General features: G+C 38.9%; 1 protein-coding gene across 5 annotated transcripts in view; it reads left to right on the top strand.

Annotated features, from left to right (window-relative positions):
* grid1a (glutamate receptor, ionotropic, delta 1a) overlaps nucleotides 1-23,241 on the top strand; it is a 211,174-nt gene that overhangs the window by 161,586 nt on the left and 26,347 nt on the right. For all 5 annotated transcript variants that reach the window (XM_027277719.1, XM_027277718.1, XM_027277717.1 and 2 more), the window contains exons 5-8: nucleotides 8,539-8,592; nucleotides 16,365-16,538; nucleotides 19,146-19,307; nucleotides 20,432-20,551. In XM_027277719.1, coding sequence (XP_027133520.1) covers nucleotides 8,539-8,592; nucleotides 16,365-16,538; nucleotides 19,146-19,307; nucleotides 20,432-20,551 — 510 coding nt within the window. The remainder of the gene's footprint in view (nucleotides 1-8,538; nucleotides 8,593-16,364; nucleotides 16,539-19,145; nucleotides 19,308-20,431; nucleotides 20,552-23,241) is intronic.

Genomic DNA, 23,241 nt, shown 5'->3' with positions numbered 1-23,241 from the left:
TGTCTCTTAAAAATGTAAATGACAACTAGAACCTTAAAAAAGGTATTTTCATCTTTGTACTTTTGAAGAAATTGGAGTACTTCTTGTCCACGCATGCTCCATTTCCCTGATGCAGGTCAATGTAATTAAGCAGACAGACCACCAAACATCATAGTGAAAAGGTAATAAATGCAGCGGATGATGTTCCGTAGAGTTTTTCCTGCCGCCACATTCTGACTAAGCTCTCATATCTTAAAATGGCCTTATTTTTATATATTTATTTAGGATCCTCACATCACCTTTGTTTTACTCCCCTTCCTTGATAGCCTCCTGTGAGTAGTGACTCCGAGGCAGTTCAGCAGTATGAGGGTGTGATTGTGTACCCTCGAGCAGAGATTATAGCAGCATGTGGCTTTAGTCATCTGCGATTGTGTCTAGTTCTTACGTGGAAGGCAGTGCTTCTGTATAGGCTATGAGAAACAAGGCCACTTGAGTAGACTGAAAGGCCATGGGAGGCATAGTTGCCATGTAAGGACACTGCATTGTAGTGATTATAATGGTCGTTTGAGACAGGGCTCTATGCTATACTGGAAAATTAGGACTCCTCTGATCAACAGTCGTAGAACGCAGTCAAGTTTATTTCTGGCTAAACAAAATGGAACAATCAGCTTTTATATAGAACAAAAGAGAAAGTGTCACTCACTCTATTTACTTAAGACCCTCGGCACAAAACTGCTTCAAGAAGTTTGAGTAAAAGAGTTGAGAGATCTGTTTGTGCATATCCTGCCCTGAATGCAACACTGACTAAAGGGACAGCTTAATTATTTATATGCTTCCAAATAAAAATCACTTACGTCTCCCTCTGAAGATGTGTTTTTTCTTGTGTGAAGTTCATTGTGAAAGGAAAGTTGTGAAGCTGTGATTTATTATTTGAAACTTACTGTCTCGTGAATCGTTGAAATGCTTTTATCGAAAACATTTGTTGTATTTCACTCACCTGAAATCTTGTTTTTGTTAGGTAATGGTGGCATGAATTATTCATTTGCATTTGAATAACACTCCTTTGCTTAACTTTCATATTTGCTTGGATCTCGTCCTTTCAATCACAGATTAAAATTTTTAGATTATTTTACTTGTCAACTTTTTAAGGGTTGCAAATTCCAGGTTGTTCCAGGTTGTCTCCCAGATACTGTCCCCTAGTCCAGCGGTGTCTCAGACTTCAGCTTTGATCATTCTACTAGTAACACCAAATAGCATCAAAGAGCTGCTTCAGTCGCTTGAAAATGTTCAGAAAATTTAAAGGAAAAAAAGTTTGGGGAGGTCGGGAAGGAATTTCTAAAATACAATCCCCATGGAGCATACAGTTAGTGTGTAAGTGTGTAGTGTGTAATAGTATCCTTTTCTTTTACACTGATAAAATATCATTCTTAATATACAGTACAACACTACATTTGTGTTTTTACAGTATGTTGACTTTATATCTGCTTGTCCTTGTGTTGTAACTGTAGTCACAGATGAACAAAATAACTTTCAGTGAGGTAATCAGTTTCCTCTCTGTTAATTATCTTGGTTTATTACATCCATCAGCTGTGCAATAAAAATTCAATTGCAAACATCATCAAAGATCCACAACATAAATTTCCCCCAGGTGCAGGGCTTTAGTTTATGTTCAGTGCTTCCCCAAGGGCATCCTGTATGAATGCAAAGTAATTAATCTCTGCTGTATTAAGATGTATTGTTTAAGAAGTGTGCTTTGGCGTTTGTTAAAAAAAGTTAGAATTTCTCAAAACTTGTTTACACTTGTTGAGTTTCTCTCTCTTTTTTTTAAATGATACGTATAATGAGGTAATTTTATCTGGGCCATTAAATGGTGTAGCTATAAGTTGCAGCCTGGCTAAAAATGTTCGGAAAAACATATGCTGCCAAGCTTGAGATTAATACAACAACACAGTGTAACGATGGACTAAACCCAAATCAATCAAGCAGGCTGCATGGGCTCTAATCATAGTGTTTACATTTAAGCCAGGGAAATTCATTTTGCATTTACTCTGAGAACTGCATGGAAATTGATAAGCAGTCCTTCTTAAAAGTATGATGTTGTTTTTGTATTAAACAGAACATCTTCTGTTTTGATGGTTGATTTCAAAGAGGAGGAATTTTTTGGGCTGCTTTTATGCAAAGAGAGTGGAAAAAAAAGTAAACTCTGAATAATATAAATATTTTATAGAATTGGTTGGAGAGAAAGAATTTCCATTTAATGGTAACAGAGGGACGTACCTGGACCTAGTTCAAGTTTGATTTACATACCCTCATATTACAAGTCTGTCTCAAAGTACTTGTTGGTGTGGTGGGAGAAATCCATGCTGAGGCTGTATCCACTGTTGGAAAAATAGCAACTGTAATAAAACCCCTCACCCTGAAGGTTCTTACTGCCTAACCGAATGCCTGCACTCAGGAGTCTCTTCAGTCTGCTACGGTATTCATAAAATGTCACACCTAGTTTTAATCCTGTTAGTGACTCTCAGAAATCCCCCTCACAACATTACATTTCACAATATGCGCAGCAGTCCACAGAAGAAATATGTCATAAGGACAGTTATAGAATAGCCACTACATACTTTAACTTTTCTGACAACAATACAGATTAAATAACTGAATAGTTTTTATATTTTAAGAAAAAGTGCCTCAACCAATCTTTCTGACACTGGTGCACCCATGCTTAAGTTATTGCAAACACAGTAAGTGTACGTTTTGCACATTTATATGCATACACAAATATACAAAACATTGTATTACAGCCATGGGCAGGGGTTCTTATCATTTTAGTCCAAGGCTAATGTGTCTACTGGTGGGTCTCCTCGTAGGGACATTAGATATTCCACTCATGGCTATAGCGTAAGCCTGTGGGAAGCTTCCGACATGCAGAGAGAAGGTAGCAGCCTTAGTACCACAGCAGATGGGAGTCGTGATTTGTTTTTAATGTGACACACGTGTGCCATCTTCTTGGGAGGGCCAGCTGGTCTTGAATACTGACAGTGGAAGGTCAGAAGCGATTTGTTCAGGTGTTGGATTATCACTCCAGACTGTAGATCATTTCCCAGACTGACTTTTATTCTGGGCTTCTTTTTCTGTCTTTTGGGCTTCAGATGAATGAGCACCCTGCCAGCTGAATGGTAACCGCCCATGGCACATAACTGCAACGTCACAAGTTCAGTTTTATCCAGGGATCTTTGTTGCAAGTCATACCTTAGTCTTTCTACCCATGTTTCCTTTCTCCCAATTAGCTCTTAAAGAGTTCAATAAAGGCCGAAATGCCTCATAAATTCATTAGCTAATGGTAAAATTATAGTGATGGATCCAAACTCTAAATTTAACCATGCATGTGTGATTTAAATGGCCATATGAGTTCTCATGAGTGCTTGTCTAAAAGCTATGCACATTTTACGTCTGCACCAGTCTAAAGAGGTATTAAGGGTTGGCACCTTTGTGTTCAATTTTGTGTTGATGGAGCCGATTAAGTGATCTGAAGGTGTGTTTCCACAGCAACGGTGGCTAGGCTGGGTTCAGAGGGACTATCGTGAATCTTTTATGACAGACCTCATTACTCCTTTCTGGCTTCTTTGTGAGATCCTCACACTGAAAGAAGACGGAAGGTGTGACAGCTACCAAAACATTCTCATTGTTCACCCTCTACAAATTATGGCCAAATACTAAAACTCTGTGAAAGGCACCAGGTTCAAATCAACAGTCCTTGGTTGCTATGAACCTTAAACTAAAACAACGGTGCATTTCTTCAGATAGGGAGGAATCACTCATGAATTTGTAAAGATGTAGCCAGTTCAATTTCAGTTCTCAAATCCTGTCGACTGAGTGTTGTTTGCCTCAGTTCCTGGGTCAGTGTCATCATCCTGAACTCTCTATTTCTCAGTAAAACTGTTCTGTTCTTCTAAAACTGTACTGAAGCCGGCACATTATTAGAGATTAATCTTTATACTCTTGTAGATTCAGGTTCAGATATTGTAGATGGGCAGATGTAGATTCAGATAGATCAATGTGTAGATAGGCAGGCTGGGTTCAGACAGATACATTGAGTAATTAATGGTAAATCTTGCATATCTTTCACATTTTAGGGTAATCAAAACTTGGCATTCATTTGTACAAGCAAATAAGTTGTAAGTATAATTCAGCAAACATCAAATTCACTCAGTGAACAAATAAACATGTTTATTGTTTCCAGCTGGGGGGAAATATGTTTATTCTTTCCAGCCTGTGATTCTGTAGACATTTGTTTTGAAGACGCATTGAATTTAGATCATTATCTAAACTGTAAGCTGCAGGGTGGGGATTTGCTTCACTTGCGATCTGTACACTGTAATGTGAGCAAATGAGAAAATTGTGACGATTTCACAAACAGACATTTACATGCTTATATGGCTGTGTGTGCATACAAGAAAGGCGTCGCGAATTTGCAAGTTGTAGGTCAGCTCAGGTGAATAAAAGTAGTTTTTGTGACATAACGCTATTGTAGCTCATTTTAGAAGGAGGCAGGTAATGTAATTATCACAAGCAATAATTTTAATTAGCAGTTCAAGTACAGTTTGGCTTAACTAGTAGTCTCACTGCAGTTTTAGTCACTCATTTAACAATCAAGCTCTTTCACAATGGCTTCTTAGTCTTCATGAATTCATTAATTGCAGGACTGTGGCATTAACCTGTTGTAATAGCTCGGTGTACCTAATAAACTGGCAACTGAACGTATTTGGTTTTGCTTTTTGATATTTAAAAAAATCAATTTTAAACTGCAACAAATAATTGTATTGAGCAAGTTTACACTTGTCTTTTCTTGTTCATCTGAGGCCTGCCTTAGTCTCTCCACACCTATTTTCATATCCTTCTAACTGCAGTTCCTCTCAATCCCTTTTCAGCTGTCACGGTTTTAAATTGGAGTTGGCATTCTCTGGCTGCCTTTGTGGCATTGCTACTGTATAAGAACATGCCTGAGGTACTTTGCCTCTCTGATTGGAGATCTTGCTGTTGCCAGGCTTTGGCTGTATCAACCATATAGAATACTCCTCAGATGTCAATCCAGGTTCTTGTCTATGCCCCCTTCTCCCAAAACCTCGTTGCTCTCCAGAGTTTCACTGTTGCGTCAACTCCTGAAGTGAATGAAAAGAAAGAAAAGACACAATGCCAGAACGACTCTTCCTAAATGTCGAAAAACATTTGAGGTCTCAAATGGATTTGTAGGCTTTGGTGTGATAAATTCTAAGCAAAGGGGGAAACCCCTGCTTAGAGGACTGAAAATTGCAATTAGAGAAGGGATTATTAGGCAAAACAGGGCATCAAGATTTGAATCTGAATGAGCAACTATATCAGCACAGTATGTTTTGTGATATGGCTGAGATCTCAGCATCCTGGCTGTCTGTCAATTAAAATCTTATTTCATATTTTAAATGAAGAAATATCTAAACAATAGTCGGTGGTCAAACAAAACAAGCTATGAAAGTTAATTTAGTAAACGTTCTTTGAATGAAAATGGCAACAATGCCTGAGAGTGGATGACCTCACAATGATCACCTATAAATTTGGCACAACTATTACAGCCTCCTTCAAACATTTAAACGTTATAAACACTGTGTTTGTCACGTCCGTTCAGCTGGGACGTTAAGCAGCAGCTCACAAACATCATTTCACTTAATAAGGCTTTTTTTTTGTGTGTGTGTGTGTGTGTCTGAAGTTGTCAATGTTCAGTGGTGCTGTGAACTGGGGCTGAACCTCTCAAGTGCTCAGGGCTTCAACAAAACATTACATCCCAGCTGGTACACATTAGCTAACACACATTACAGTACTTGACTTTGTTTTTGCCATCATGGCATCTGACAGATTTCGTCTGGAACAATGAATACGGCTCAAGGAGCTGTCGTCTCTTTTGAATGTCAAGGTTATTCTTCAAGGCAGACAATAGTTTTCATTGTCAGATTTTATTTAGGACTGGACAGACATTATCATAATATGAATGAATGGATTATTCACACATGAAAGGGATTTAGCTGATATTTTCCAATCATCCTAGAACCCCCCCAGTGATCTTTTCCTTTAACGTAAAGGTTTACAGTGAATTGTCGTGCCAGTTCATTGCCTCACCAGCTTTGTTTGACAGATAAAAGGATGTGTCAAGTTCTTGTCAAAGCAAAATGTCTTATTGTCTAATTCAGGGATATAAATCATGTGAAAAATCTGCCTTGCACCATCTGTAACATAATGATATTTCTACATGCTATGTTTAGACTATAGACTTAGAACTATAGTAACACTAATACATAGAAGAAATTGTACTAAACACTGTTATGTTAGATTTCCTCTACACAAACAAACTCGGTGATCTACCTTGAGCACCGTAGCCTTCATTTTCCATGAACAGGTCCTCCATTGTGATGTTGTGCCTGAAGGTTCTGTGACACAATAGTGATATATTTCCTATCTTTTTTACTTAATTGCGTATAAAAATGCAACATAAACTACAGTACCAACATTGTGAATGTGTGTGAATAATGGTCCAGTCCTTGATCAGCAGCAAGTTCAATGTTTTTATTTTATTTTATTTTAGTTTCAGTAATCTCTCTGAACACTTTGAAATGTGGCACTTTCCATGTACTATAAATTTACTGACCTCATTTGTACACTGATCTGGAAACTCTTGATCTGAATATGACTTACTTCAGCTAAATTATTTCACCAGTGACCAACATATCCACGCTACAAGACTGAAATTAACCATTTCATGTGTGCAACAATGACTGTTGCTCAGAAACCTTGTTATAAACATAAAACCACACTTAGAAGCACTAATCAGCCTTCCTTGGTGACTCATGTGCCTGCTCTTTTACTATAAAGTCCAGCATCTGTCTAGTGTTTTACACCATCGATAATGGTGTCTATCCATTTGAATTCCAGGGCAATTTTTGAAGGCATATGGCCCCACACTTTAATTTAAAGTACGAGACGTGACATTTCAACCGTGGAGGTAAATATTGCTCTTGCACTGGGTATGGTTGTCTTGCAGTTTGATGAGCTCAATCTGAAATGAGAGGAGCATTAAAATCAAATCATGACTCTTCCAAGGTTAGAAGATCGATCGACAGCTTTTTGGTGCTGTGCTCTGCACCGGTTGTTATTATTGATGAGCATGGTGTTGTTGGGTAAAAATGCAGCAGGGTTCCGTCGGTTTTATGTTAAAACATCCGTCTTCATTGCTTTGTGTGAAACGGATCCATTTAGACACTAATGATAGCAATTTGCAGGAGAGCGCATGCATTGAGACATTAAGCGGGACAGATGTCAAATGTGTGCAGTCTCATGACAGGTGGAGGAACTCCATAATGAGATGGACAGTTTACGGTAATTTCATTGGGGGTTATTTTCACATGTGCTTAAAGGTTTAGGTGGTGCATTGCATTTAGATGCATATGAGAAACCCTGTTATTGGGGTGGAGAAACATGATTTTCTCCTGGAAAAAGCAGATTATTTACCGTGGAGAAACATGATTTTCTCCTGGAAAAAGCAGATTATTTACCTAACAAAGATTTCAGGATGTATCACTGTGACATTAAAGTGGCAGGCATGAAAGGCAAGAACAGAAGAGGGACTCTTGCAGTCACATAATTGCATTCAATGTCTGACCAAAAACAAAAACTCCCCCCAAAAAGTACCTGATGTATGTCTAAATATTTGAAAATTAAAAAAAAAAAAAAGTTGGAGCAGAGTAAAGAAGGTAAAGGGTCTGAAAAGGTCAACACTCCTGCAACACTAGTAGTATTAAAGAGCAATTTGATTGTCAGACCAACATGTTTCATCATCAAGGCCACAAGCAGAAACGTCTTTGTTCACTGAACTGCAAGTGCTGCTGGAGTTTTGACCTCTTAAAATTCAAGCAGTCACACTGTCAAGAGAAACTGTGCACTCACCCGTTTTATTTGGATATGGTATGAAATTTTGATAGCTTTGATAGCAGAGGTTAGTTGTATATAGGTCTGTGTGTCTGAGTCTCATTACACACCTCATTTGTCAGTATTTGGTCAACCCATTAGTAATTTATTTTTTCTTCATATCTGATCTGTTTAGTGCCAGACAGACGGATTAATATTCAACACTGGCATCTATTTCTGTGGGCAAAATGTGTTTTATGTGTAATGTAAAATGAGTATAGCTGTTGAAGTAAGTATCACAGGAGAATATGTGCAGCTGTACGCCAAGCTTCATCCTTGCATCCAGTGTAAAAATATTCAGCTTGTATTCCGGGTCTGCTCGTTGCATAATTTAGAATAGCTGTTTCATCCAGTACGCTTCAGGCTGCATGATTTTGATGCATCCCATGATGTTTGTTCCTCCCTGGGAAACAATGGACCAGGATGTCTTGATTTACAAATTAAGCTCCAGAGATAACTAAGGACTAACAGACTTGGACTATTGTGAGATGTCAGTGAATTGCATATGAGGTTCCTAAATGTCCTTCTCTCTTTCTCTGTTTCCTCTTTTTTTCTTCTTATTCATCACTGCAGGCTGTGGAAACCAACTTGGCATCCAAGGACAGTCACTGGGTCTATGCCAATGAGGTGAGGCCAAACACAAACACACTTATATGCACCCGAGTGAATTTAGACCTTAGTGTCAGTTCGCCTCTGTCAACACAGAGTCTCATTTGCTTGCCAAGGCACACACAAAGACATGAAAACCTATACCCTGTCACCCCGTGCTAGTTCACATTCACTTAGATTAGCAGCACATCATTTGTTTTTATTTAATCTTGGCTGCCTGAGGGACTGAACCTTTATTTGATATTGTATAATTGCCCTCCCTTTAACTGTTGATGTTAGTGCGTCTTTTTCCTTGTTCCAGCGCGTGTGTGTGTCTGACATTGACCTAAATGGTCTTCTAAAGTGGCTGTAACAGCACAAAAATTCAGGTGCACTTTGTGAATACTAAACAGTGGACTCAGTCTTTAGGTTTAGTGCCACAGGGCTGCATTTCCATTGATTCAAAGTGATTTGGAGATAGGGGAGGAGTCGTAGGATTGGCCTGATACTAAAAGCAGTGGATGAAAGGCATTAGATAAAAGGTTGCTTCCAGGTTATGTACCTGGAATATCAGAATGTGCAAATACGCTCTCAGAAGATACAGAAGTTGAAAACACATATTTGCATACAGTACACACTCATATATACGATAATGCTTTAGTTATAAATTCATGGTGCAATTTTCAGAGTCTTGAATATTGATTTACAAAAGTTAATGAAGCTCAATGTGTTAAAACCCATCTGCTATCTAGGAGCCTAATCACCATATTTTAGACTACAATGAGCTTTTATAAAAACAACTACCTTCAATGTTTTAAATAATTTTCACTGCGTATGTCAGTGGATACATAACTGAAGCGCTGAGTTCTTTGAAACTCTCTCAGATTATTTTGTGGATCCAAAATGCTTTTCAGAGTCTCAGATAAGATGATAAGATCAGGACTTTAATTCTTAATTTGGAGCAGTATTCACACACAAACTCATGCATGCCTTTCAGTCAATTACTACAGACCCCCACCAAGACATTAGCTTTAATTGCATCAGACTCTGGGAAAGTATGAACTAATGGCATATTAATTTCTATGGCACCCCTTTAATGGTCGATGTGATGTGGCTTACTATAGAGTTATCTCTCCCTGGTATGAATTTTAAAAGGCAAAAATGTGCCTTGTAGTATATGTGAACTAAAAAATATATTCCCATTGTCTTTTCCTTTTACCTCTGTATGTCATTTTCACTCTTTCACTATTTCTAAAGTTGTTTTTCTTTTTTTTTAATCTTCTTCTCTCTCGTTGCCTACCTTCCATTTCATCACTCAGGATAAAATGGCCATGAAACTGATAATCACCTTGAAATGAGAATAACACAGACATGTTGAAAAGGCTAGCAAGAAAAAACTGAATTACTGCTCTTGGCCTTCAGAGATCCTCTCATGTAGAGAAAAAAGAAACAATAAAAACGTGAAATCTCTGAGCGCCAGGTCCACCAGTTCATTACTGTAAACCTATTGCTGTCATAGAGCCTTTTTAATTCATAAACAAGTACGTTTACAGCAGTCACCATGTAAATTGAATACATGCATTTATCTAACTGTAAATGATTTATCCACAATTCTTGCTTATTGAAGGGTCAGGAGATTTAAAGGATGTTGATTTCTTTTCCCATTAGCCTGTGCTTTAATTTCTAAGTTACAACTGTTGCTGTGGCACCAAGATTGTACATAAGGTTTTTTTTTTTTTTTTTTATTGATTGTAATGTAAGAGGACATACAGTCACGGTAATTATCAGAGTAATATTATCTTGTATGTCTGTATTTAATATCCTTTATGAGTTATTTGACCAACTGTGACAGCTATGAATCATTCACCTTTCACAACAGCTGCTAGTGAATTCTGTACTCTTGCTTTACTACACAACTATATATACTAAACACCGTTTCCTGCACTCATAGAAATCCTGTTAGTCTGACCAGATGGAGTCCGGCTGCATCTCAAAAATCCTGCAGGGAAATAACAGCTTTCTATGTTACCTCCTCTTGCCCCTGCATAAACCCACAGTCCCTAAGGACGGTAGCTCGTATTCAGCCGCCTGGTCATGACTGAGTTGTGACATTCATTTCAGCCAGGTGATCTAGCAAGCCTCCTGCAAGCCTTTACACCCCACACAGGCAAAGAGAGGTCTCACGTTTCATTCAAGCCTCACAAGCGGTTATGCTAATCTGCCTCCAGTGGCAACATGTGGCACGATGAATGTAGCTGTCAAGCCCGAAATGTGATAAGAGAACAGAGTGAGATGGATGGAGATGGAAAATGATGATGATGAGTGAGCATGATCACAAGTTGAAAAACAATGAGGTGGAACAGACTTGCAGACAAACAAAAAAGAAGAAAATAGATGCTATGCTGGCATAAGTCAGTCTTTTCATTCAGGGATGGAAGAATAATCATTACACATGCATTACAGTATAAAGTGGCAATATTACATACGGTAACTTTAATAGTATATCCATTGTCATGCATGATTAAGTGTGTTTTGAGTTATGGATTCTTGCAAAGTTAGTGTGTCATTTAACACTACAGGTAGTTAACAAGTTAACTATATACTGCTGATAGACAACCTTGGATCATTAGCCAGCTAGCTAATGCATTCATAATTCAAACATATTTCATCATGCATGACGGGAGAGTCATCACTTACCTGTGTAGAGCAGCTACCTGACAACAGGCAGCTGTTTGACGTTCGTTCTCTCTTCGTGCTCTAATTCATAATTTTAGACTGCACAGCTGCAATCTTATGTGATCACATCACACACCCTTGAATCTATGCTTTTTGTGATTGACTGAAGCCGAAAGGAGCCAGGAACCTGAATGGCTACGGATCATTTCCTGGTGAAAAACCCACAGCAAAGGAATCCACAAACCAATGCAGTCACGCAGTTTGTAAATTCCAAAATACTTCTGTGTGCATTCATTAATACAGAGACTGATGTAACACCATAGTTAAAGGCTGATGATTACACATTCACTAGGTGTTTTATTTTGAAAATCGACCAGATTCTCAATGCCGTTTCTATGTCTAACTTCCTGCCAGCTCACGTTTGGGTATATATAAAGTTTGGGGAGTTTGGGTATATAATGTTTGGGGATTAGCAAGAGACTCCAAAACCACCAACTTTTCCCCATAATGTGACCAATAAAATTGGATTGACAACACTCCTCCCAGAGCCACAGAAGACATTCAAAAACTCTAATGTATACAATCGGTAAAGTTACCCAGAAAAATAAATGTTTGAATGTAAAGTAATGAACTTTACTCTCAGCAAACTTTGCTTTAGTTGCAAATATTAGTTTGAGATGGATGCATTTTAAAACCAAAGGAGTGGGTTTGAGTGGCACACAGTTCACGAGGCCTCAGGATATGAAACTTATTCTGCACATAGATGACCAAAATAATCTTTAGGAAGAAGAGAAAAACTTTGTAATTGGACTGTAAGAAGTGCAGCGGGGCTTGATGTGAGCAGTGGGAAACAGGGATGACAGGCAGGCTTGCGTCTCCCTAAACCACCCACTAAACCAGGGTGCTGCAGCTGCTAGCACAGAAGGTTGTCTGCATCTGACATTGTCTAGTGGACTCAAATGAATCACACATTCTGGGTTGTTTTTTTTCCCCACCCCTGAAAAGCAGGACGGTGACACCTCTGAATGTTTGATGGATTAGGTGGCTGGGCCTGCTGTGACAGACAGAGTCGAAGAGGACAGTCATGATATGACTGATGTCTTGGGTAACTGCCCATCAAGTAACTGAGATGAAACCCTGCAGACAGGAAGGTGGATTACTGAGGAGGCCACTTACAAGATAAAGAAATATTACATGTTTCAATTAGCCCATGTCTTATTCAAAGTACTACATAACATTTCATTTATCAAACACTGCGTTTGCTGTAATGAGCATCCATGCAGAAATTCAAATCATATGTCAAAAAAAAATTGCGTACTAACTTTAAAATAGTGACCACAGGAGGTCTCCTGAGTCATGGCCATAAATCTAAAGGACCACAGACAGATGACTCACTTCACTAACCACCTTATCTAAATGTTACAGTCATTTGATATCATTTGGGTTATTAAGCGGACAGTTCAAATTAAACACAGCATGTTACATTAAATAAGACTCACTGGACCTCCTGGCTGAAATGTAAGTTGCATTATAGCAATAAAATCAGCACCAACTGGCATGTAGGTACTACTCTGCACTGTACTTGTGAACAATGAGCTGTGTAATGGGATACGTTACACTGCTGCACTGTATTAATGTTATTATTTACATGTCATCCCGCCTTATGTCGTATAGGAGATATCCAATTAAGCTGTCTCTTAGCCTGTGTAATCTTAAGTACTAACACAGTCGCAATGCTGTCCTCTTTCATTCATGTTTTTGCCCTTGAGCTTGACTGGTGAACTGCTGCCTCAGAAGAAACAGAGAGGTAGTGAATCTGATGAAGGGTTGTGTTAATGCAGATCAGACTGTGCAGCGCAATTTGGCATGAAATTACATTGCATTTCTGCCTACTCGGACCACATGTTATTGCAAATGGTCCTTCCTTTGTTTCACTTTCATTTTAAAGCTCTTTTCTTTCAGGCGATCATAAACTGTGAGTGGCCAGACTATTGCTTTTACAGTATTTTAAATGTTGGGGCCATTATGAGTTCAATGCAACTGTTTTAATTACTTGTTAAATTATAGGAAACAGGCAGTAATGATCGAAACACATTTCATCATATCACATTCTACTGTAGTTGTTGCCCATTTTCACAAAATAACCACGTCACTGCAAACCGAAAGGAACTCCATCCACTTGATACTGCAGCCCACTTCTAATTAAAATGTGTTCATCCCTTGAGCATCTTTACATCTGAACGTGCTCTACAAGACTGCAAAAGTCACACGGCTACAGGCATATGCAGGTTGCACTTGTGACTGCATTTTGAGACAATTTTAAGAAATTCATACACTGTAGACCCTGTGTGCTATGGTGATGAACCCACCATTGGATATATAACAATAAGTGATAATCATTTTGATCACCTGGGGTGACACGGTGCCACAAAACCAGCTGTCTTGAGTTTTCGTTACAGATCAGATTTTACTGGCTTGTGCTCGAGAGTATCATTAGGAAAGCCTAATAAAACCAGGTCTTATTCATTATCGACATAACATGCCAAACTGAAGATAAAACAATCATCGGAAAATTGACGTGAAGTGTTGCAGGACAGTGTAATTGCCTGGTAACCTGAAGCACAAGGGACTGTGTAACCTGTTACCTCCCTTATTTATTGTTAGTTTGATTTAACTCTTGTGTTGTTGTTTTACTACTGTGAAGTACTAGAAGACACTAGAACAAGAAGAAATGCTGTAATGAGTTTAGTTTAGCTTGGTCTCTAGGACAGTGTTTTTGTAGACACCTATTTAAGATCTGGTTGATTCTGGCTGGATGTTAAGAACAATTCAAATATATACTGTTATATTTTATAATGCACAATATAGCAGCAGTATCACATGAATGCTGTGTGTATTTGTCCTCACTCCACACTAAACAACCATTCATTTGATTCTGCCCACACCTACTTATTGATCACTTTTCAACACAACAGCACCACCTGAATAGGGACACTGGCGCTGGTTTTAATAGTGAAACTCTTCAATTTTGCTTAATTACCACAGAGTTATCATTTCTATTGTTGACATGAGAGGAAAGCTCAAATTTAAGTGTTGTTTATATTGAAAATTGCAACTAAAAAACTAGGTCAGGGTCTCACAAAAGCTTGTGGTATTTGGTGTTTTAATTAGTTTCATTCATTGCAAAAGGACAGGATGACACCAATTATTTTCTTCTATCAAATAACTGAATATTAAAAATCTTAATATTAATTTCTAAACTAATTACCATTTTCCCAGCTGAAAGCAGACATGTATGTGTTTTATAGGCAGGAACAACTCAAATTAGACTGTGCTTTGTTCACCCTCTCTTACTCCCATTAGAGTACTTCTCAATTTAGTTGCCTGCAGCTCCAAAGAGCACCTTAACTTCTAATTAAATCGCTGTCATGATTACTGGTAAATTCTTTATTTATTTCTAGTGAAAGATTAATAACATTGACTGAGCAGCACAAAGAGGATAATTTAGCCTATCTGTCTGAACTTGATTTGATTAATGTATTTTGGTCGTTGGCTGTCATTGAAACATGGCCGTGGTGTATTCACTTTTCAGAAATTTGAGTGGGTTCCCTCCAAGAAGCTTAACACCTGAACTGATTGTGCGATAATTGTAGACTTTAAAAATGTATGATTATATGCTTGTGTCCAGTCAAGCAGACATATTTTATAATCCATTGGATGACTATTGTATTCAAGGGCTTAGATGTCTTTTTATTCTTTAGTGGGTTACGACACATTTTGTGTGCACAAGTGAAATATAACATTGTGACTTAACGGTCTGTATCTTCTCCACAAACAGAAGTTAAAAGGCATGCGTTTTGTCAGCCATGTCCCATTGGTCAGTGCCATCTCCAGGTCAGGTTATGACACAAATGTCAACCGTGATTGTGACAGAACACTTGGACCGGGTGGCACTGGAAGTTATTAGCTTGGACGTGAGGGTTCAACTCTGTGAACCATGCAGCATAATTCATCTGATTAATGTGTCACGGCAACTCATAAATATTCATACTTTTCACCTGAATGACTGACTATAAAGAGTCACAAAAAAAAAACGAGTCTTAGGATAAAACTAGTTGAGGGAGAATAATCAGAAGTACAAGTATAAAAGATCCAGGAAAACTAGCTCTGGAAGATAGAACCCATATTATAAATTCAGTTTGCTTATCATTGAACATAAAAAGATGTGTATGTTTGATATGAGAAGAAGGCAAAAAAAAGAAAAGGTAATTTAAAAGGACAAAAGCAAGATTGACTGTCAACTGAAATAAAGTACACCTAAAAAGAGACAAAGTAAGAATGATGGCAAGATAAAAAGAGATTGATAACCAGAGTAGGATGAAGGGAGAAAATCGCTAGAAGCCAGCAGAATAGAGACTAGCGGTAACCAGCAGAGAGGTCGATGCAAAAGGGAGAGATCAAAATGTCTGATTATGGCAACAGATAGAGAGCACTGATTCAGGCATGTGTGCTCAAGGATTATATCAACCCAGAGATGCTTTAGTCTCGACCCCGACAGTAACCTCACAGCTTTATTGTCAGGTAGTATATGAACCCAACGTTTCCCAAGAGACCCACTGTCTGCCTCAGCATTGACCACTGTCCAACTCAGGAGACCGGCAGGCAGCTCGTCTCATGAATATTGATCTGACCCTCCACACATGCATCTCCCCACAGACAAGGGCCAAGGGTCACCTGTACTACTATTATTGTGAAGGATATACTTGAAACGTCCATTGATTTCCTCAGTCTTTTGTGAATAACAAAATAAATGTGTTTCTTAGGAGAATGATCCCATCTTAAAATGACAGCTAACTAATCTTTCTGTCCTTTGTTAAAACTGTGGACTTGGGAATGATCGGTGAAAATTTGACTTACAAAGAGAGCAACAGAAAAAGAAAATATTTAAAATTATATCGATATTGTGGATATTTTAATTGCTCAAGAAGCAGGCACAGCAGACTGCAGACACCTCTGAGATTTTGCTTCTTGTCCATATTTCCACTTCATCATATTCATTTCAACAGAGTTTCAGCTTTAAAAAAGTTATTCTCTTTACACTTGATAAATGAAACTTCTCCTGTTTTCATCTGCAGGAGGTGAGTGATGCAGACATCATGGAGTTGGTTCACAGCTCTTTGGGGCGGATGACCATAATTCGTCAGATCTTCCCATTGTGGAGAGACACCAACGTCCGTTGTATGAGGAACAATCATCGAATCTCGTCCCTGCTCTGTGATCCGCAGGAAGGCTATCTGCAGTCCCTGGAGGTAAAACCCACTTTCCTGTCAGTTATCTGCAATGGATTGGATGTACTGTATATAAATTGAAATATTTTTGATGATACACAAGCCAGATCATTTTCATTCAAGTAACTACACTATTTTTTTACTGTTTAAAATGTCAAAGAAATGCCTCTCACAATCATTTAATGACATGAAACAAAATCTCTTGATGTAAAATATTAGTCAGATACAAACATAATGTCTTACATGTTTTATATTACAGTTTTAATTCAAGATCTTTGTCTTTCATGCCATGCTGTACACAATCCGCATGGCAAAAAATCTGCCACAAATTGTTTTTTAAAATCATCCAACCAGGCGAATTAATCAGAAATGAAATGCAAAATATTTCACTAAAATAGTGTGGCTCTCAAATCATGTACTGAGCAATAAAATGTAAAAGATCTAATAATTCTTAGTTTATACTGTTTATATTAAGAAAAATACAACATACTCTGACTGAGTAAAGTAAAAAGTAAAGACAAGAAATTTGAAATTCAAATGGTCACCCTCTGTAGACTTGAAAAGTGACTGTTAAGGTCGGTAGCACAGAACACAGTGACTGTGGTCACTTTGAATTTTCAAAAGAAAAGAAAACAAAGAAAAATCTTTAAGCACTCCAACTCTCGCTGTCCATGCAGATGCTCAGTATGTCTCAGTCGCAGTGGAGAACGTGAGCTTTGAGGATGGTAAATGCATGGAAGAAGTATGATGTATGAGGCTATACTATTTGACTAGTGGCAAGGTTGTGTTGTTTCTTCTTTTTATCCCATTTGCTGAGAGTATTTATAGCAGAGCCGCTTTGTGCTTTAGGAAACAAAGCAGCATGTTTCATCCAGCGGCCAACAGAATCATAAAACAAGCATAGTGGGGTCTCTATCGTTCTGGGTACAGCACGCTGTGACGGGTTATAAGCGTGATTCCTGCTTGATCATGTCTTTCACAGTTTTATTAGAGACTGTAGAGTTTATGCATGCAGCCATTGTGTTGAACAGTATAGATAAGCATCTGCCGAGTGCGACATGAAGACGAATATTAACTGATTATGTATGCAACTGAATATAGATTAAGCTCCCTAGATAAGTAATTATGAGGGACATGAATGACCATGAATTTAAATGACTTGAGCTCAACATGACTGGGGAATAACTGGCAGAACAGAGTAAAATATTGTTTTGAAGTCAATAAAAAGCTTTTTCTTCATTAATGTGCAAATGTATTGAAAACTGTGAATATACCCTGCGCGTAGAACATCTAAACAGAATATTACAATCCTAAGAATGGCATTCATTGGAAGGCACTGCATGTTGTAGAACAGATTATACTATCTATGATCTGTAGGATTGTCAACCAGGATCTCACCCTATGGTAAACTCAGTTTGACAATGAAGGCCAATAAAGGAAGATATCACAGTTTTGTCATCTATCTAACTCAATGTCATGTTCTTCTTTGAGTCTTGCAAGTAACCTTGTATACCCTGGTACTTCATAATTTCTATGGTGCATTAAGAGAGCCCCCTTACACCTCTTAAACTTTCTTTTGCTTAATTCATCTGGAGTGCAATGGCTGTGTTCCCTGTAGCTCTATTGAAATGTTCATTTTCCTTTTCATCCATACTCCGGACAGATGGCAAAACCATGTGGCGTGTGCACCCACAGTTCTCAATAATTCACATGAAAGAGGGTTAAATATCGGGTAATGGCAGTTTAAGTATTCATCAGAATTGTTAAACACTGAGAGAGATCACAGTGCTTCCCTGTACTAATCCCTTTCATAACCCATCAGCTGTGGTGTAATCTCAAATATCCAGGGCTACTGAGCTTCTGAGTGACCTTGAGGCAAGTGAACTTAACCTATACGATGTCTTACTATGGAGGGGCTTAGACTGAAGGTGTCATGAGCTGAATGCCTGGAGTGGCAGCTAGTATTGCTTCCATGGATCTTCTGCTCTGGGAGAATTTGACTTGACTTGACCCAGAGGGACCTATCAAATCCACTGTCACACCAAGACAAGAGGCACTCGACATGACTCCTGACAGAGTGCACTGCAGTTTGAGGGAGACAACTGGACTGATGGCAGCTCTGCTCTGAAATGATTGAACCAGAAATAGTTTTTGTTTTGCCGTTCTCTTGATTCCAAACCACACCACTGTACTTTTGCCTTTTTGTTAGATGCATATCATTCACCTGCTGCAGTTAGTGTAATGCCATGATTGTTCAACAAATCAACCTCAGTGCTTCACCAGAAAGTTTCTTTCAACGTGTCAAAGTCAGAGCGAGGTTGGTGCTGGGTCACCATACCAAACAGAAGGCATAACATTGTCAGACAAAAGCAAAAACTGCTCAATAGTTGTCCCTGTGCTTTCCATTCTCTCTCTAAGAGAGGAGACAAGCCTTTATGCCCTGCTGAGAATGTTTTTTCACCAGACTGAAAGACAAGTCCTACTGTGTCGCTGCTTCATTCACAAGAGTTCAAAACGAGTTTATGTATCTAAAATCTTTGTTGTGCTCAGATTTTACGTTGGATCCTGTTCTAAATCAAACAAATGCTTTAATTAAACATTGCTCGTTTTCTTTCCCTCCTCCAACAGGTGTCCAACCTCTACCTGTATGACAGTGTTTTGATGCTGGCCAACGCCTTCTATCGGAAACTGGAGGACAGGAAGTGGCACAGTATGGCCAGTCTTAACTGCATGAGGAAGTCCACCAAACCATGGAATGGAGGATGGTCTATGCTGGATACCATCCAAAAGGTATTTGAGGATAATTATACCAATAGTTATCTACAATCAATGCACATCCAAATTAATTTATGAGATGCATTAGCCAGTATAAAAGTGGGTTATACAGTCAAAGCTCCTTAGAAATGACCATTAGATGGGCCGGTCGGTAGCGTAGTGGATTGTGCGGCCGCCCTGTGTGTAGAGGCTACAGTCCTCGCTGCAGTTGGCCCCGGTTCGAATCCTGCATCTCTCTGCCCCCTGCTTCCTGTCTATCTTCAGCTGTCCTATCATCAAAAAGCATAAAAAATAATCTTTAAAAAGAAATGACCATTGGATTAATACAATGCAAGATGGAAACCTCCATCATATTCGAATTCATATCATTTTTGAAATGCCCTCAAGTGATGAAATGTGATCTCCAGGTCTGGTTCAAGATGGAATCATGGCAGAGGCTTTGATCTTTTTATTCTTCTGTAACCCTCTCATTGAAAAAAGGTGTCATATCCTAGAAAGGGGCTTGGATTTAACCATTACAGCCTGATAATAGAATGTTTTTATTGTTGCAGACTCACTGGTTCAATCTCAAGTGTGACATTAGATGACCAAGCAGGGCATGGAGAACAATAGAAGGCGTGTTCTCATCATATTGTTGTGCTGGTGTCATTCAAACTGTAAACTAACATTGATTCCTGCTACTACAGTTTGTTCTTATTGAGAATAGAATATGTCATGAAACGAAACGCTGAAATCATCTAAATTCTCTTTGATAACTTCATACTCGTACCTACAAGCCTTGTTTAGTGACAAACAGTTTGAGTGCATGATTAAAGAGATACTTTGAATAAAATATGGCGTGATTAATATTTACCAACAGCAAAAACATACTCTTGACTGTGTCACCATTCTGTAAATTGCTACTGATGCCTACAATGGGCTATGTTTAACACATACTCATTACAGGAAAGTTAATTAAATGCAAACATTGTATTGAAAAATATTACGGAAAAAAGAGCTCTAGGTATGTACTAATGTTTGCAGGCTATGTTCCTTTGAAGACTGAACAGAAATAGAAATAAAACACCACCATCAATACTACCTCTCCTGTGTTGTGACATCTCACACAGTAACTATTTTTTTGCCCGTTCTTGCTCCAGGGACGGATCAGTGGCCTGACAGGACTGATGGACTTTCGCGCTGAAGGCTCTAATTCCCATGTGCAATTTGAGATTCTTGGAACCAGCTACAGTGAGACATTTGGAAAAGATGTGAAACGGGTCAGTTCAGAATATTTTATACAGTGTTGGACAAGCTACTTGGAGAGTAATGAGCTACGCTCCCATTTACTCTACATTACATTAAACTTCACTACACTCTAAAGCTACACCCCAGAGAAATGAAGCAAGCTAAGCTACAGAAACATGGCCAAAAAGTTTGTCAGTTAAACAGATAAAATTTTAAGTTTAATTGTTTACTAAACAATAATTTTGCAGTCTGCTCCAAACTAATTCAGCAACAAAACAATCACAATAACCTGTGCTCCGCATGATAACAAAAAGCATGTGTCAAGAGTACGTATGTATGTTCATCTACGCTTGTGTGTGTGTGTGTGCCTGTGTTTGCATGAGCATGGTCAATTTAGGACAAACTGTAAGTTAACTTGAAACTCAATAACTCCACAGCCACAGCGACTCCCTCGGGATTGATTCCTCTCCATCCTCACCCTCTGCCATCTTTTTCATCAAGTAAACCCAAGCTTGCGTGTCTGTATTCCCCTGCAGCAAAGACACTGTAGGCATCAGGCCAAGGATTTGTACCTGAAGTCAGTCACACAGAAGTGCTTTCCGTTGGCTACATGTTTGTGTATGGTGGTGGTGGCATTACTTATCCTTACTGTAGCAGTCTTACTTCGGGAAGCACTTGAGCTTTGGTAATGCTTGGGACACACTAAGTCTCTACAGGAGCTCAGACACTCAGTACTAATGGTCTGCTTTCCAGTATATCAGAAATAACCATGTAGCTGTGTCATTTGTTAGCCTAATGTATGCCTCAGCAGGGTATCCCACCCTTCACAAATCTGAGCAACCTTGCCACATCCCAGTTATAAACTATATGCTTTAGACCACAGACCAGTCGATTACAGTTTCTTCTTTTTACTCCATTTTAGACATTTTTGTCGGTAGATATGATTTTGCATAGACTTACATCACTGTCCATTCTGTAGGTGTCGAGGAAACAGCAGGTACTGTGAAACCACTGATGAAAATAGCTTTTCTTAGACATTGTCTTATTGTGACCACTCACTGTGTAAGGAGAGACATAAAAGTAAAATTAAACTATTTATTATTTTCTCAAACCCTCTCTCCCGTAACCTCTTAAGTCTAAGCATTCAATTTTAGTCCTTACGAACCGGTGTCCTGTAGGTTTTAGTTTCGTTCTAATCTTTAATTTCAACACACTTTTGCTGATACTGCCAGAAAGGTAGACCTGCAAGATATTTGTCCTTGAGGATCAGAATTTAGTACTACCATTTCTACTCAGGGAGTGCTTAAAAGGAACAAATACTGTATGGAAAGACTTCCAAATGTCTATTATTCTTTGCATGTTACTTTTACACAGACAGCTGGTTTTCAATCTTAATCCTCAGGATCCAAAGCCCTACTTTTATTTTTTTCTTTCTTTCTTTATGTCAAGTGAATGCAGTTAATTTACTACAGTAGTAGGATTGATAATCAGTTGTACTGTACCACGGTCATGGGGCTTAACATTTGACATTGAGGTGTCAGGGATGAGGGTGCCCTCTACTGGAGTCCATGAATTAGCCAGTTCAGTCTGCTATAGCCTTCCATTTCACCACGTCAACCATCTTGGCTTGGTCATTGTAGCATGTTTGATCTGTGGTCACATGTTGAGCAGAAACATTTTACATGTTTTAAAAAGAATGAGTGAGCTACATGAACTCACCGTGACGCCTTTACTGAGAAACCTTCTGTCTGATCTTTCAGTGTTGCATAGCTGAAGTGAGAGACTGAGAGCATTATTTGTGCACTCTACTCTTAGCTGTAATTTGTTTGTGGCCGTGGATGTCCTGATTCAGTCAGGGGCTTCTTGCAGAATGAAGAGGAATTGAGTTTCTTGGCAATCTATGTAGACCAGGACTGACCAGAAGCGGTAATGAAGATTTAATCACCACTCAGCCTAACTGAAATCATGAAGCCAATTCATCATAATGTGGCCATTAACATTAGCAAGAAAGAGATGCACCACTACATGCCAGTACTATGCACGCACACGCACAGTAACACGCATGCACTCTCATGTCAACCAGCAGAGTCACACATTTAGTCACAGTGTGACACACACACACACAAAGTAAACATTAAGAGCATGCAGCCAGGCGAACAGAGGCCAGGGAGCACACTAACATGTGGGCGCTTGTATCTGAAAATCATTAGAGGCAGAAGGAGACAGAAAGGCCAGATAATAGGATGCCAAAATGCATTCAGTGCTCTTGTTCATTACCTGGCATGTCTATCTGTGTTTCTGGCCCACTACTTGGCAGAACCATTTACTGTTCGAAAACAGGCACAAATTCAGGTACCGCTCCCCTCTCTCTTCGTTCCTCTGTCAAAAGATGCTTGTATATACGTTCAGAATATGTTGGGCTAATGCAGCATCAGTGTCTGCCATCAAGAAAAGCCACACACTTTCCCCTGAAATGTACTGTAATGTCATGCTACCATGTGTTTTTTCAAGTAGAGTGTAAAGGTAATTGGACTCACTCCACCCCACCGGCCGACATCCTCCCCTCAGAGCCATCCTCATTTTGTCCCCTTCTCCTCTCTCTTTTATCTTTTCCTCTCATTTCATCTCCCATCCTCTCCCCTCTCCACTCTCTTCTTCCCTAACCCTTTCTCCCCATTTCTCAGCCGTGGTTTCCTCCCTCTCCATCATCGTTTATCTGCAT

Source organism: Larimichthys crocea, chromosome III (assembly GCF_000972845.2).
Source record: "Larimichthys crocea isolate SSNF chromosome III, L_crocea_2.0, whole genome shotgun sequence".
NCBI classification, from domain to species: Eukaryota; Metazoa; Chordata; class Actinopteri; family Sciaenidae; genus Larimichthys; species Larimichthys crocea.
The sequence above is the reverse complement of the archived record's forward strand: the minus strand, read 5'-3'. Positions and strand labels throughout refer to the sequence as shown.